The 13,547-nt window shown below is 50.9% G+C and overlaps 1 protein-coding gene across 6 annotated transcripts; it reads right to left on the reverse strand.

The window, feature by feature from the left end:
* Nucleotides 1-6,655: 6,655 nt before the first annotated feature.
* On the reverse strand, nt 6,656-12,640 carry IFI27 (interferon, alpha-inducible protein 27). Of its 6 annotated transcripts, XM_011951545.1 has the most exons (6): nt 12,556-12,585; nt 11,574-11,691; nt 9,635-9,639; nt 8,471-8,496; nt 7,418-7,579; nt 6,656-6,910 (listed from the first exon to the last, which is right to left on the reverse strand). In XM_011951545.1, the coding sequence occupies exons 2-6, from the start codon at nt 11,665-11,667 to the stop codon at nt 6,760-6,762; spliced, it is 438 nt and encodes a 145-aa protein (XP_011806935.1). In that variant the 5' UTR covers nt 11,668-11,691; nt 12,556-12,585; the 3' UTR covers nt 6,656-6,759. The 6 variants fall into 6 exon arrangements, with proteins under 6 accessions (XP_011806935.1, XP_011806936.1, XP_011806937.1 ...); XM_011951546.1 differs by lacking the exon at nt 9,635-9,639 and having other exon boundaries at nt 8,471-8,500; nt 12,556-12,640; XM_011951547.1 differs by lacking the exon at nt 9,635-9,639 and having other exon boundaries at nt 7,418-7,545; nt 8,467-8,500; nt 12,556-12,590.
* Between the last annotated feature and the right edge of the window lie 907 nt (nt 12,641-13,547).

The raw sequence follows: 13,547 nt of genomic DNA on the forward strand, positions 1-13,547 counted from the left end.
ACGCCCTACAGGTGGGACAACTCTTGCCTGTTCCACATTGTCTCCAGTGGTCCCCAGCAGGACTGAGCCTCCGTGGCCCACATTGCAAAGTCACTCATTAATCGACCCTTTCTGGGCTGCCTTCCCTTCCATTGCTCACCTCCCCATTCCTCTGTTGGTGTTTCCTGGGATCACCACCCAAATAAGCCACTCGCACTCAAATCCTTGTGTATTAGTCTGTTCTCACGCTGCTAATAAAGACATACCCAAGACTGAGTAATTTATAAAGAAAAAGGGGCTTAACGGACGCACAGTTGCACATGACTGGGGAGGCCTCACAATAATGGCAGAAGGCTAAGGAGGAGCAAAGGCACATCTTACATGGCAGCAGGCATGAGAGTGTGTGCAGGGGAACTGCCTTTTATAAAACCATCTGATCTAGTGAGACTTATTCACTATCATGAGAGCAGCACAGCACAGCCCCCGTGATTCAGTTACCTCCCACTGGGTCCCTCCTACAACACATGGGGATTATGGGAGCTACAATTCAAGATGAGATTTGGGTGGGGACACAGCCAAAACATAACATCTCGTCTTGGGGTCTCAGCCTAAGGCTGCTTCCCACCCTCTTCTCTGTCCCCACTCAGGAGCCCATAGGCCTGAGCCTAAGATAGCCACAGCACTCTATCGTGTTGCTCTTGAAATCTGGCTGTGTTCAGGTCTTATCCATCTCCTTCCCTTGGGATAAAGCTCAGACAGGTGGCTTCGCCATCTCTGTGCAATGATCCACCTGTTCAGCACCCCAGGTAGCCCCTGACCTGTCAGAATCTTAGAAGAGGATACAGGTCAGCTTTGGAGCTGGTCCCCGGCTGGGCAGTGCCATGTGCCAAGGCATGGGGCAGTGGGGTAAATCACTCAAACCAGTGATTGATCCCTAGGTCTTTGCAATTTGTCAGGGGAAATCTTGGCTCAATTCTCAGTTATCTTTTCCACTAGTAAATCCCTGTTACCAAAGACACTCAAAAGAATTTGGCTGAGGCTGGTCCCAAAATGGTTAAAATTATTGAACTACTCTGCCCCCACTCCCACCCCAGACCTCTTCATCAATCTGAAATTGTTTGAGTCATTGTAAAAGTAAATTTACCTCCCGGAGTGCAGGCTGGTTGCTCAAGGAGGCAGCTGGAGAGAACTAGTGGGCAGACAACCAGATTCAGGCTGCAGATCTACTGGAAATAACCTGCAAAGTTTATCCCTTTCAGCCATGGAAAGATGCCCATCTTTAATAGCAGCAGGAGTTGGGTACTCTGGATCAACTTCTTACAAGTTCTTCTAACAACGTCTATAAAATAAGACCACGAGCGTCACCCTTCTTGGAATGGCGTGAGGATTTTATGTAAGGAGACCTGGGCAGTGACTTGACCACAGTGTGTGTATGTAGTTGTTATTTTTTTTGATCTTCTTGTTGATCTTCTTGTTTCAGCACTTTTAGAACTGCCCTGTGGCTATTTAGGGTGTCCCACAGGTGACCCAGACGTGGTATGGGGACCCAGGAGAACAGAGGGCAGAGTGGCAGGACATAGAAGCTCTTTTCCTCCCTTCCCCAGTCCAGGTGCTTTGGAAGTCACAGCACTCCAGTCATCTCCCACTTGGGCTCATTGCAGTCGTTGCAGCTCATAACTCCTTTCTGTGCCCACTGTTTTCCACAAACTCAGAGCAGCCACTCCAGTCCCCCTTGGGTCCCTTGAGTCTCCTGGTGGGTGGGGAAGCCAGTGTTGAAGGTTCACAGCTGTCAGAGGGTGAGTGCTCCTGGATGGGCTGCAGCTGGGGGTGACAGGCGGGAGAGGATCAGAGACATGAGGGGCTCACACCTGCTTCCCGGTCATATCTGAGCCTTTGTAGCTATCCAATGGCAGGCTTGGCCACAGGGGCTGTTCTCATCAACCGGGGGACTGTACTGTGATCTGACCCAGCCTTTCAATGGCCAGCTTCTTCCCAGAGTGTCAGAACGTGAGCATTTCTTTTCCTGGGCTGGTAAAATGCCTGGGAAGAATCTCCCCCTAAACCCACACACACATTTTTTGCGTTTTTTCCCCCCTTTCATTTGGCCTCTCATTCTCTTTCATTCTCTCCGGAGAGTGGCTATAAACTCTAGCCCTGTCCTGACGGGGCTCTAGAAATTTGGTCTTGGATGTTTACAATGTAAAAGCACAGGAAACTTCTTTTTTCTTTATCCTGGAGGACAGCCTAAGGCCTAAATGTCCAACCCATGGCCAGGCAGGCTTGTCACAGGAAACTTGTTTATACTGGCACATGCTCTTGTGGCTGTTTCTGACTCGTGTCCAGTTTATTTCTACCAAGATAGTCACACTCTAGGAGAGGAGTCAGGTTGATGTGTATTGGTCAGATAAGACTCAGAGGAGACAACTCAACAAAATACATGAAATAACAGAAACAATGTGTTGCTTACAGGTCCCAGAGAGAAGAGGGCAGTGTGCCACGCAGGGCCAATGGGAACAGGGCACCCTCCAGGACACATGTGCTCAAACAGCAAGTGAGAGCAAGAGAGAGAGGGCGAGGGACATGTGGGCTTTTATGAGGGTCCAGGGCATTACCCAAGCAGGTTTCCCTTGGGGGTTCTAATTGGTGGGTTTAGAGCATGAGGGCATGACTTCTGTGGAGTCACACTGTGACTGAGAGGTGAGTCAAGTAGGTTGTATCTAGGTGTCCCACAAGGAGGTGGTCACCAAAAGGCAGTTTATAAGGCAGATATATGGATCGGCCATCTTGAGAGACTGGAAGACAGCAAAGAATTGGAAACTGTGTCAAGGGTGACCAAACCCTACTTCTGGTATGAGAAAGTCCAAGTTAGATTCAGAATGGAGGCCAAGACAACATAAAAGTGTAAGAATTCACTGCACTGCCATCCTGAATGTCATAGCCTGCCTGCTAGTGTTCTAGGTGTCCACTGATAAAGAAGATTGAGAGACTTAACACTTAGTATGGAAACTTTCATTTTTAGTGTGAAGCTCCTGCTCTTAGTCATGTTGGTGCCCCCTAGTCCACAGACTCAACCTCTCCAAGGATAACTCTCCAGTGATCTATTGGAGGGGGACTCCTGGGGTTTTCCTGCTTCTTAGGCAGACTTCCAGCCAGCCCTCCTACTGTCAGTCTAGCTTCATGCCCACCTCCAAAGCCCATGCTGCTCCAGTGGCTGAGCCTTCAGGGTCCTGCAGGGCAAAGCTGACTCTTTCTGCTCTCTTTACTGACAACTTAATATCCAGCTTTCCTGGGGCTGCTAGGTGGAACCATTTGTCCATGTCATTTCTGGCTGTGTGCCTTTATGGGGGTCCAGGGCATTACCCAAGCAGGTTTCCCTTGCGGGGCTCGGGCTCTAATTGGCAGGTTTAGAGAAAGAAGGAGTGACTTCTGTGGAGTCATCTCCTTTTTTCTTCTCTTTGTCCTTGTGGGCTTATGCTTTTCTTTAATCCTTGACTGTTATTTTAGTGGTGTTTTGAGATGGAACAGAGATGGAAGCAACTCTCTTTATTGGGTTAATTCTTCTATTACTTGCAATCAAAAGATTTCCTACTGTGTTCAATAGAAAGTACATTCATTTGCAGTAAGAGACCATCTTGGCTTACACAAGAGAAGTTTCTTTCTCTTTCATGTAGAAGTATCAGCCAGGGTGGTGGCTCTGCTCTGGGAGACCCAGGCTCCTGCAGTCTTGTTGCTCTGCCTTCTGTAAGGTGTTGTTTCAACTATGGGTGTGAGACGCTCACTCTCCCACCTGCAGCAGAGCCCATGGGAAAGGACAAAGGGGCAAAGGTGGGCCCATCCAATCCCTTTAACTGCTTACCCAGATGAGTGCATCTGACTGCAAGAGGGTTTGGGAATGCAGTTCTTCCCTGGGGATTGTGTGCCTAGCCAAAGCCAGGGCTCTCTTCCTATCATCTAGAAGGAAAGAACAGGCATTGGGTGACTACTGGCAGCCTCTGCCTCTCTAGTGAAGACACCAGTCTCAACAGGAACCTATTCTAGATCCCTGCGATGAGAATTCTCTGCATCCCTGTTCAGCCTGCTGAACCACTGTGTGCCACAGCACAGTTAGCTGTGGATGTGCCTGACTTCCCTAACACTGCAGGCCTGAGGATAGGCAGATTTTTCTGGAATCCCATAGGAGTAGAACCTGGTGTCCCAGGGGCCATCTGGGGCCAGGAGTGTCAGGAATCCTGGAGCTGCCAGAGTCAGTTCAGCCAGCTCCTGAGTGAACAAGCCTCAGCCCAGTGAAGGGAGACAGGGTATTCAGGCTGTATACATTTTCTACTACTGTGTAACAAATTACCACAAACTTAGTTGACTTTAAATGACACCCATCACTATCTTATAGTTCCGGAGGTCAGAAGTTCTGAGTTCTCTGCTTATGGCCCCACAAGGCAGAAATGAAAGGTTTCAACCAGCCTAGGCTCTCATCTGGAGTAAGAATTGGCTTCCAAGCTCCTTCAGATTGTCCACAGAATTCAGTTATTTGCCATTGCAGGACTAAGGTCCCCATTTTCTTGCCGGCTGGCAGCTGGAGACAGCTTTTAGCACTTCATAGCCACCTGCATTCCCTGGCTCGTGGCATCCCTATCCACAAGGCCAGAAACAGATATCAAATCCCCTGCATGCTTCAAATCTCTAACTTCCTTTACTGCTGTGAGCAGAGAAAACTCTCTGCTTTCAAAGGATTCATGTAATTGGATCAGAGTCACCTGTATAATTTCTTTCCTTTCTTTCTTTCTTTCTTTCTTTTTTTTTTTTTTTTTTAAGACAGGGTTGCACTCTGTTTTCCCAGGCTGGAGTGCAGTGGCGCAATCATGGCTCACTGCAGCCTCAACCTCCTGGGCTCAGGTGATCCTCCCACGTCTGCCTCCTGCGTAGTCGGGTATGCACCACCATGCCTGGCTAAATTTTTGTGTTTGTTTGTAGAGATGGAGTTTCATCATGTTGCCCAGGCTGGTCTCAAACTCCTGGGTTCAAGGAATCCCTCTCATCTCCCAAAGTGCTGAAGTTGCAGGCATGAGCCACCTTGCCCGGCCGATAATATCCTTTTTGCCATTAACATAACAAAATCACAGGAGTGATAGCTCAACATGCTCAGAAGCTCCACCAACACCCAGAGAGAAGGGGATTATACCAGGGAGGTTATTAGGCACCATTCTCAGAATTCTGCCTGCTACAAAGGTCGAAGCTGAGAGTTTAGAGATAAAGAACCAGGTGAGAGCCACAGAACCAAGGTGGGGGTGAGGGACTCACTGCCAGAATGGAAACAGATCCTCTGGGAACCGGGAGGCCTCATCTTCATGAGGGGGACGAGGGAGGAGGTCAGGACCCACACCTAGAATAATGGGTACTCCAGGGTGACCTGCCTTGCAGGGCTGTTTACTAGGCTTCAGCTGGGATGCAGGCTCATCCATCCTCCCAGACCCAGGTCAGACCCAAGTGCTTTCCTTTCAGAAGGGCTTGGATTTCTAGTTAACGCGGGGGGGTTTACCTTTCATTCCAATGAGGGTCTTCCGCTGTCCTAATGAATGCCCTGACATTGAGGGTATTATGTGGGCAATGCGTGCCTTTTGTGGGGAGAAGTTTCACAGTTTCTTTCAGATTACCCAAGGCATCAAAGAAAGGGGAAGGTGGGGGGAAAGAATCACATATTGAAAGAATACCCTGAGAAGCTTAATTTTCATGGCTGGGTACAAACCATGCTTCACTGACCCAGTTAAGAGACGTGGATGAGTTGTTCAAGTTTTTGAAATGTCTGTAGGCTAGACTCACAGTTTTGCTTCTCTTTGCTTCTCTGCTTTCAAAGGGCTCATGTAATTGGATCAGAGCCACCCATATAATTTCCTTTTTTCTTTTTTTTTTTTTTTTTTTTTTTTTTTAACTTTTTGAGACAGGGACTCACTCTGTTTGCAGTGATCACAGACGCTACAGCCAAACACAAACCTGAGCCACATATACTGAGCCAAACACAAAGGCTGGCTGGGATCTTGAAGGTCATTTAGTTCAACTCCTCATTTAGAGAGGGGCAAACAGGTTCAGAGAGAAGGTCACCTGCCCAGGGTTATACGGAGTCGTAGCAGGGGAGGGGACAGCTTGTCTTCAAATTTAGATTCATTTCGGTTCATCACATCCCAAGATTTTGTGATGACAGCGTGGGGAAAGAGAATTGAGCCTAACGTGACCTCTCCCCAGGGCGGAGGGTGCAGGATTGTAGTGTCCACGGTCACTGCCGCGTTGAAAACCCTTTAGTGCCTCTCCGAAGTCCTCAGGATAAAATCCACACTCCCCTTCCTCAACATGCCTCTGGCCCTCAGAGCCATGGGCTGGCCTCTGGCACAGCACTTATCAGAGGTTAGTGCCCATGGCCATCTGCCTGTGGGTCCATCCCTTCAGCAGACGTGAGTGTCGCTGGCTGTGGGGATTGAGGGGACTGAGGGGACCGAGCTGTGTCCCCTCTGTTCCCTGGGGCCCAGCCCAGGGCCTGGACCACAGCATGTGCTCATAGAGGGTGTGGAAAGAAGAAGCAAAACAACATATGAACTCATTTCCTGATACTCCTGAGCCTAGCATGGCCCCTGCCCACCCCAGGCATGCTGGGCCTGCCCCACAGCCAGCGAGAAAAAAAGGCTCTGGGAAGAGTTGCAACAATTCATCTTTATTTCTCATTTTCCTCTGGGCGTGCGGAATGTGGAATATTTTCACCCCAGGTATATTTGGGATAGTTGGCTCTTCGCTGGGTCAGGATGGCTGGGTGCCTTCTCCCCTGGCATGGCTCTCTTCTCTGCCGGGCGAGGGGCAGGGAGCTAGTAGAACCTCGCAATGCCAGCCGCAATGGCAGACCCAGTGGAGCCCAGGATGAATTTGGTCAACCCGGAGAGTCCAGTTGCTCCTGGGAAGACGCAGAGGGTGAACAGTGTGGGACACGCCTGTCGCAGAAGCTCTGTGGGCAGGACTGTGGGGCCAGAGACTCCAGTGACCCTCAGGAGGGGCTGAGGCTTAGAGACCCCCCCCAGTTCACCCAGTTCCCCTGTCTGTTTCCCAGTACCCTCGGGGTCTTTGTTTGGGGAGAGGCTGCTGCGGGCGTGAACTCCCATGGTAAACTCCAGAGCCGGAAGCAGCCTCACTCTTCAGGGAAGGAGGCTGCCCCCCAGAGGGGAGGAGATGCCCCAGGTAACCCAGCAAATCTGCTTCAGGCTGAGTGTTCCTGAGTCCACTGTTCCTGGCTTGGGCTCCTTCCCTCCCTCCTCCATTTCCCTCAGAGAAATTCTGAGAGAATGTGTAGAGAGAGACAGAGGAACGGAGAGATTGAGGCCCATAGGATTGAGATTGGGAACGGGTCCTTGGAGGCTCTTGCCCTTGTCATCGCCCTCCCCAGCCAGCCCTGGCAGGAACTTACCCAGTGACTGCAGAGTGGCCACAAGGCTGCCCGGGGCAACTCCACCCCCATTGGCAGTGGCCGCTGCGGACATCATCTTGGCTGCTATGGAGGACGAGGTGATTCCCGTCGCAGTGAAGCCCATGGCACTGAGCACCATGGGCACAGCCTCCACGGCCACAACTGCAGGGAAGAGGAGCTGGGTCAGTGCGTGGGCTCGGAAGGGACCCCCCAGATACACGGAGTCAGGCTTGGGGAGCTCAGGGAATCTGGAGAGAGGTGAACTCTGAGCTTGGGAGAGACTATGGGCACGGCCAGTAGGCACAAATCAAGGGCAGTACAGCCAGGCAGGGAAAGTAGAGGGAAAAGCTAGTAGGGCCACTGGGCACAGGGCTCTGGGCCAAGCTCTGCTAGGCAGCAGGACCTTCCTTGGGAAAGCCACTTGTCCTCGGGGCCTCAGTGTCTGCCTTGGCCAAATGCTGGACCAGGGGAGTGCTTTCCAAGTTTCTTATGTTTGCTGGGGAGCAAATCTCATTAGGGGAGCAGATCTTGCCCAGGAGATTATGTAAGAGGCACATTCAGAGCGGCTCAAAGAGACAGCTCTAGGGCTCCATGGTGTTGCCACAGAGCACGTCGGAAGCAATGAAACCAAGGGGAGCCCCGGCATCGCTTTCATGTCTACTGTGTTCAATTTCTATTGTTTCACCCTGTGCAATCCTGACCAGAACCCTGAAAGGGCACTGCTAGCCCTTTCTCTGGAGAGGAAACAGGAGCTCAGAGGAGTTCAAAGACATGCTCAGGGTCACACAGTGAACGTTCTGCAAAGGGGAAATGGCCTCTGCCCGGCTGCTGCCACACCCTGCCCACACATGCTCCAGCTCTCAGTCTCCAAGCCCCTGCTTCCAGCTTCCACTGCTGTACTTCTAGCTCCTTGTTTCATACTTAGCCCCTCATCCCACCTCCTCCCCTGACCACCCACGTAAGGGAAACCTTGGCATGGACAAGGCCAGCTGCTCCCCAAGTCCACCTCCCTAGGGGCAGGTAGTTACTTAAGCCCCTTCCCCACAGACTCACCTCCTCCAATCACAACTGTAGCAATCCTCGCTGGAAACCAAAAGAACATTCTGTGAGTAGATCCACACTGGCCTCCCCTCCACTTTCTGAGCTAATTGCCCATCCAGTGGGAGGGGCTGCCCCAGGTTGGGAGCCACAGGAAGGGATGACCCCTGTCTACCGCTCTTTGTTTCATTTTGGGAAGTGGAATTTCTGGAGGAGGGTGAGGATCACTGGGGGGTTTGACCCCGGAGCTTGTCCTGAATGAATTTACATGGCCCTGACCTAGTTGGTTGGTTGGTTGATTGGGGGAAATTAGACGTTATCTTTTCTTTTCTGTCTCCCAAGCCAGGTTTAGTTCAAACAAAAAGCAGAACAAAAATGAACAAAATCTTACAGATGTGGCTAGGAAGGTATGCTACTGTGATGTCAGTTCCCAGTAAATACAGGATACTTGGCAATGAAATCTAGGGCTTGGTGGTTTGACCGGGGCAGGGAGAAGTGAACAGGATGGGTGTCGTGCTCTCTGAGCAGGGCTGTTAGCTCATTTGAAGCAGGGTTAGTGTTTATTAGCGAGGGATACCATGACTTTCTCCTATAGTCCAGAAAAAGCTCTTCAGATAGTAGTAAGTCCTCATGGCAGAGAAAGATGAACTTCATTTTGCACTGTGTGCCTGAGTCATGGCAAGCACTGTAGAATGCTTGAATGCCACGTGAGAGCAATGCTTGAATGGAATGAATTGAAAGCTTCTGACTCTTCAAGGTCCATGCCATTGCTCCCTCCTCCAGGAAGCCTTCCCAGATTCTTCCAGGCAGAACTCATCCTTGCTCCTCCATGACTGGAGCCACTCACAGCACTGGGTATACATGGTTTGCTCCCCCACATGGTGAGCCCCTGAGGAGCGGGCAGAGGTTCTCTTCCCCAGCAGCCAGAGGGGCCAGAACTGCAATTTGGGACCAGGAGTTCTAAAGATAGCCAGATGTGCAGGAGTGAGCTCAGCCAGCTCCCAGGGAGAGGCCTTAGAGTGATAGTGGGGGAAGTAAAGAGGCACCCCTGAGTGACCAGAAAGGCCACCTGGAGGGGTTATGAGCCCAGGGACTCAGGAATCGATAACCTGGTTAGAAGGTTCAATTTTATTGGCAGGCAGGAGAGGTGATGTCAAAATGGCTGGCAGCCTAGCAGACCTGGACTCTGACACACAAAAGCCCTCAGGAACTGGCTGCTGTGTGTAGGGGGGCCTGCCTGTTAGGCTCAGCTGATGGGCATTCATAGGGCAGAGTAGCCTGGCCATTATTTTGCACCATTCAGAACCTGCCCTACCCTGAGACTTCCCTCCAATTTCTATTCTCCCACTTCTATTCATATTTCTTTCTTTCTTTCTTTTTTTTTTGAGACAGAGTCTTGCTCTGTCACCCAGCCTGGAGTGCAGTGGCACCATCTCAGCTCACTGCAACCTCTGCCTCCTGGATTCAAGCAATTCTCCTGCCTCAGCCTCCCAAGTAGCTGGGATTACAGGCATGCACCTCCATGCCTGGCTAATATTTGTATTTTTGGTAGAGACGGGGTTTCACTATGTTGGCCAGGCTGGTCTCAAACTCGTGACCTCGAGTGATCTGCCCTCCTTGGCCTCACAAAGTGCTGGGATTACAGGTGTGAGCCACCGCGCCTGGCCTATTAATACATCTTATCATTGTTCATTGTTCTGCCTCCTGTTCCAAGCTTGGAAGCAGCACCCCACACCCTTCTGTGCTGCCCAGAGCACTTGGACAACAGTAAATTGTCCCAGTTGGTAAATAAGGGACAATATTATCTTCTTATCTTCCTCTGGGGTTGTTACGAGAATTAAACAAATTGACAAACCTCAAGTGCTAGGGTAAGTGACTAGAACATAAAAGCGCTCGCTTAAGTTGAGCTGTTATTATTTTAATTTTATGAATTGCTTGATCATAAGCTGAGGAGTCATCTGCATTTCTGACAAACAGAAAGGACTGCTGGGTGTGGCCCAGGCCCTCACTTGCTCATCACACTTCTCTGTACCAAGTTGGGAGTCCAAAGAGCGGTGTGTGTTGCTGAGCGCCAGTTACCTCCAAGTTGCAAAACAGGGTGCCAGTGAGGGACCCCAGCATGAAGGAGCTAACCTCCAGTGCCCCCAGCAAGGGTCTGAGGATAGAGATGTTGGGGCTCAGGGCAGCTGAGGATGACACGGTCGGCAAAGGGTGAGTGCAGGTTCAAATAGAGGTTAGAGGTTGGGGCAGGGGTCAGAAGTCAGGGTAGGAGTCAGGGGCCCTGTGCCCCCATTCAAGCCTATGCCATTTGTGCTGGCGGAGTTGGGGGAACCCCTGGATGTCCACCCAGGGAGACAGAAAGGTAAAGGGCAGTGGATACACGCAGAGGAGCACTTGTCAGCAGGTAGAGGCCAGGATTAGAGGCTCACCGAATGACACTGATGGATCTCAAGAATATGGTTCTCAGTGTGGAAAAAAGCAATAGAATGGGATCTACAGCACACCATCCTGCATGTCAGTTAAAATGCATGCAAACAAAACACAATACTCGTTCTTCAAAAATACATATGGAAAACAGACACACATTAAATATATTAGAAAGGTTGACTTTGAGGGAGGGGAATTGGGGGTGAAAAGGAAGAAGAATGAGAATAAATAAGACTAGAAAGAGATCTCCCAGAAACCAGTGAAAAAAGTGAGCTGAAGAATCTTGTTAAAAGCGATACTCTGGATGTGAGATCCTGCAGGGCACAGGGGCCCTGTTGACAAGGTAAACTCCTAAAGGAGATGAATTCTGACGGTAAATCTGGGGGAAGGGAGAGCTGAAGAGAGTGGGACTCAGTGGTAGATAGACCCTTTCCAGCTAGGCAGGAGGCCCAGGCCCAGAGGGGAGGGGACCTGGGGGACACCCAGGGCTGGGCACCCGGCCAGAGTCTGCCTGCCCCGGGCCCCCTCCCAGATTGAAAGTCACAGTGGATACCTGTTGTGAGAGGACAGGGCAGGGCAGCAAGGCTGTGGGTGTCCCCCCATTTTCTCTCCCACGGGTCCCTGGACAGGACCCCTGCCCTCCCCAGCTGCCTCCTCACCCCCAGCACCAGCCCCTCCCAGGAACACTCACCCACGGGCAAGACACAGGTGGCACAGCTAGAGGCCACCCTGGCCACTTTGGCCACACCGGTCACTGCTGATGAGGTGAAAGCGGAGGCCACCATGCCTGCTCGGCTTAATTCCGTGGCCTAGAGAGTAAGAGATCCTTAACTTCAGCCAGACCCGCCGAAGGGATGGAGCTCTGAGGACGGGATAGGCACACAACCTGGCTTGCCTCCTACTGTCCTGAAAAATGTGAGGAGCTCCAGGGGGCTAGGGAGGCTGCTCTGAGTTTGTGGGGTAGCAGGCCTGGAAAGGACCCTGGGGTGAGGGAGGGAGGCATGTTGAGGAGTTGGGGCTACCAAAGGACCTGTGTTAGATCAGGGCCCTGAGGAACTTTATTTCCCCAGGGGGGCTGCTTTCTTTCTTCTGAAAGTCCCAGCACCAACGTCTTAGACACTTCTGGGACTCCCGTATCTCTCCACGGAGCAATTGAAAAGGCACCGAAATTAGGAAATCAGAACCAACAGCATTTTTAAGGCATATATGGCAGGCGAGGTGCCTGCTCTGATGTAATCTCCTCACTAATGTGAAAAAGATGGGAGGGACCCTCCCCCTCTGCATGTTACAGATGAGGGAACTTGATCTGGCTCAGTGATTTGCTCCAGGTCAGAGGCTTCCCATAGGGAAGCAACACCCCAACCAGGCGTGGCCTTGCAATGGCTCCGCCTTGGTTCCTCCTAACACTTATCTCTTCCGCCTGCCCACTTTACCCCAAGCCGCCCTCAAGGCCTGAGGAAAACCTGAGCAAGTCAAAGCTAATTGTCTTTAAATTCCAGAGTCCAGGGACAGATGGGGCTCAGGTCCCTTCCCTCCCAAGGCTCCCTGATGAGAGCAAAAAGACTGGGCAGAGAGTGGATGCTCAAGGCCTCCCCTCTGCTCCCTGAGCCCACAGCCCAGCCAAGGTTCAGGGCCACAGGAAGGGTAGCTCCTGCCTGCCCTCCCAGGCTTACCCAGAGAAGGAGAGTTCCTGAGAATGTGAAGCTGACCCCACCGTCTTAAGCTCAGATGTGTTCACAAAGGGTCTGATCCCAGGCCTTTTAAGCAGCTCCACCCCGACTGAAGCACAGCCCCTTGACATAGGCAACAAATGAGATAGGTTTCATTTTCCAGGAAACCGAAACTGCAGATATCTTTCTCCCCTCACACCCAGTCAAGAGGAAAATACAGTTACTTACAGAAATAGGATTTGCCCATGGCATCAGTTGTTGTCAGTTAATATAAAATGTTTTGTCATTTAATTCAGGGATGGGAGTGTGTTCTATGCATAATGAAGTCATGAGAAGTAAAATCAAAGTTCTATAATAAAATGATACTATTACTTTCTAATGAAGAAGGTGATTTTCAGAATAATATTAGTCTTTGCAATAGGCAGATGTTCCGTTTTTCAAAAAAAGACTCGACTGAAGGCCCACTGTCCTGGATACGGACTAGGCACTGGGATAGGACTGTAAACAAAACAGACCAAAATATCCGTCCTCACAGAGTTTACCAGCAATGGGGACAAATTAAACATGATAAATAACTACATGTATAGAATGTTATTTGATGAAGCACTGAAGCAAAAGGAGGTGACGCAGCGAGCCCGGCAGAATTATGGGGGGCAGTCACGCCAGGTGGAGGCCACAGCAGTGGCAGAGCCCGCACGGCAGGAGCAGCAAGGGGGCCAGTGTGGCCTCAGCAGGTGGGCCAGGGAGAGAGCCCGTGTGAGGCCACAAAAGCACTGCAAGGACTTGATCTTGTGTCCTGAAGCCATTGCAGGGGATTATTGTCTATACCTTTTGGGGGATGGGGGATGAAGCCTAGAAATGACATGATCAGGCTCACTCTGCAGCTGCTCTGAGAACAGGCGGAAGAGAAAGCACCAGGTGCTGAAATGTACATTTAAATCTTCCACACGAGTAGTGTGCAGGTTGTAAGATTCAAATTGGAGTCACTTGGGTCA

This window comes from Colobus angolensis, unplaced genomic scaffold (assembly GCF_000951035.1).
Source record: "Colobus angolensis palliatus isolate OR3802 unplaced genomic scaffold, Cang.pa_1.0 Scaffold32, whole genome shotgun sequence".
NCBI classification, from domain to species: Eukaryota; Metazoa; Chordata; class Mammalia; order Primates; family Cercopithecidae; genus Colobus; species Colobus angolensis.

What these genes read in the sequence shown, in the direction of transcription:
- IFI27 (XM_011951545.1), bottom strand. Translation starts at nt 11,667, where the DNA reads ATGGTGGCCTCCGCTTTCACCTCATCAGCAGTGACCGGTGTGGCCAAA. An exon ending in TACAGTTGTGATTGGAGGAG is followed by an intron (nt 7,580 to 8,470) that starts GTGAGTCTGTGG and finishes TCTTCCCTGCAG; the next exon opens with TTGTGGCCGTGGAGGCTGTG. An exon ending in GGCCACTCTGCAGTCACTGG is followed by an intron (nt 6,911 to 7,417) that starts GTAAGTTCCTGC and finishes GCGTCTTCCCAG; the next exon opens with GAGCAACTGGACTCTCCGGG.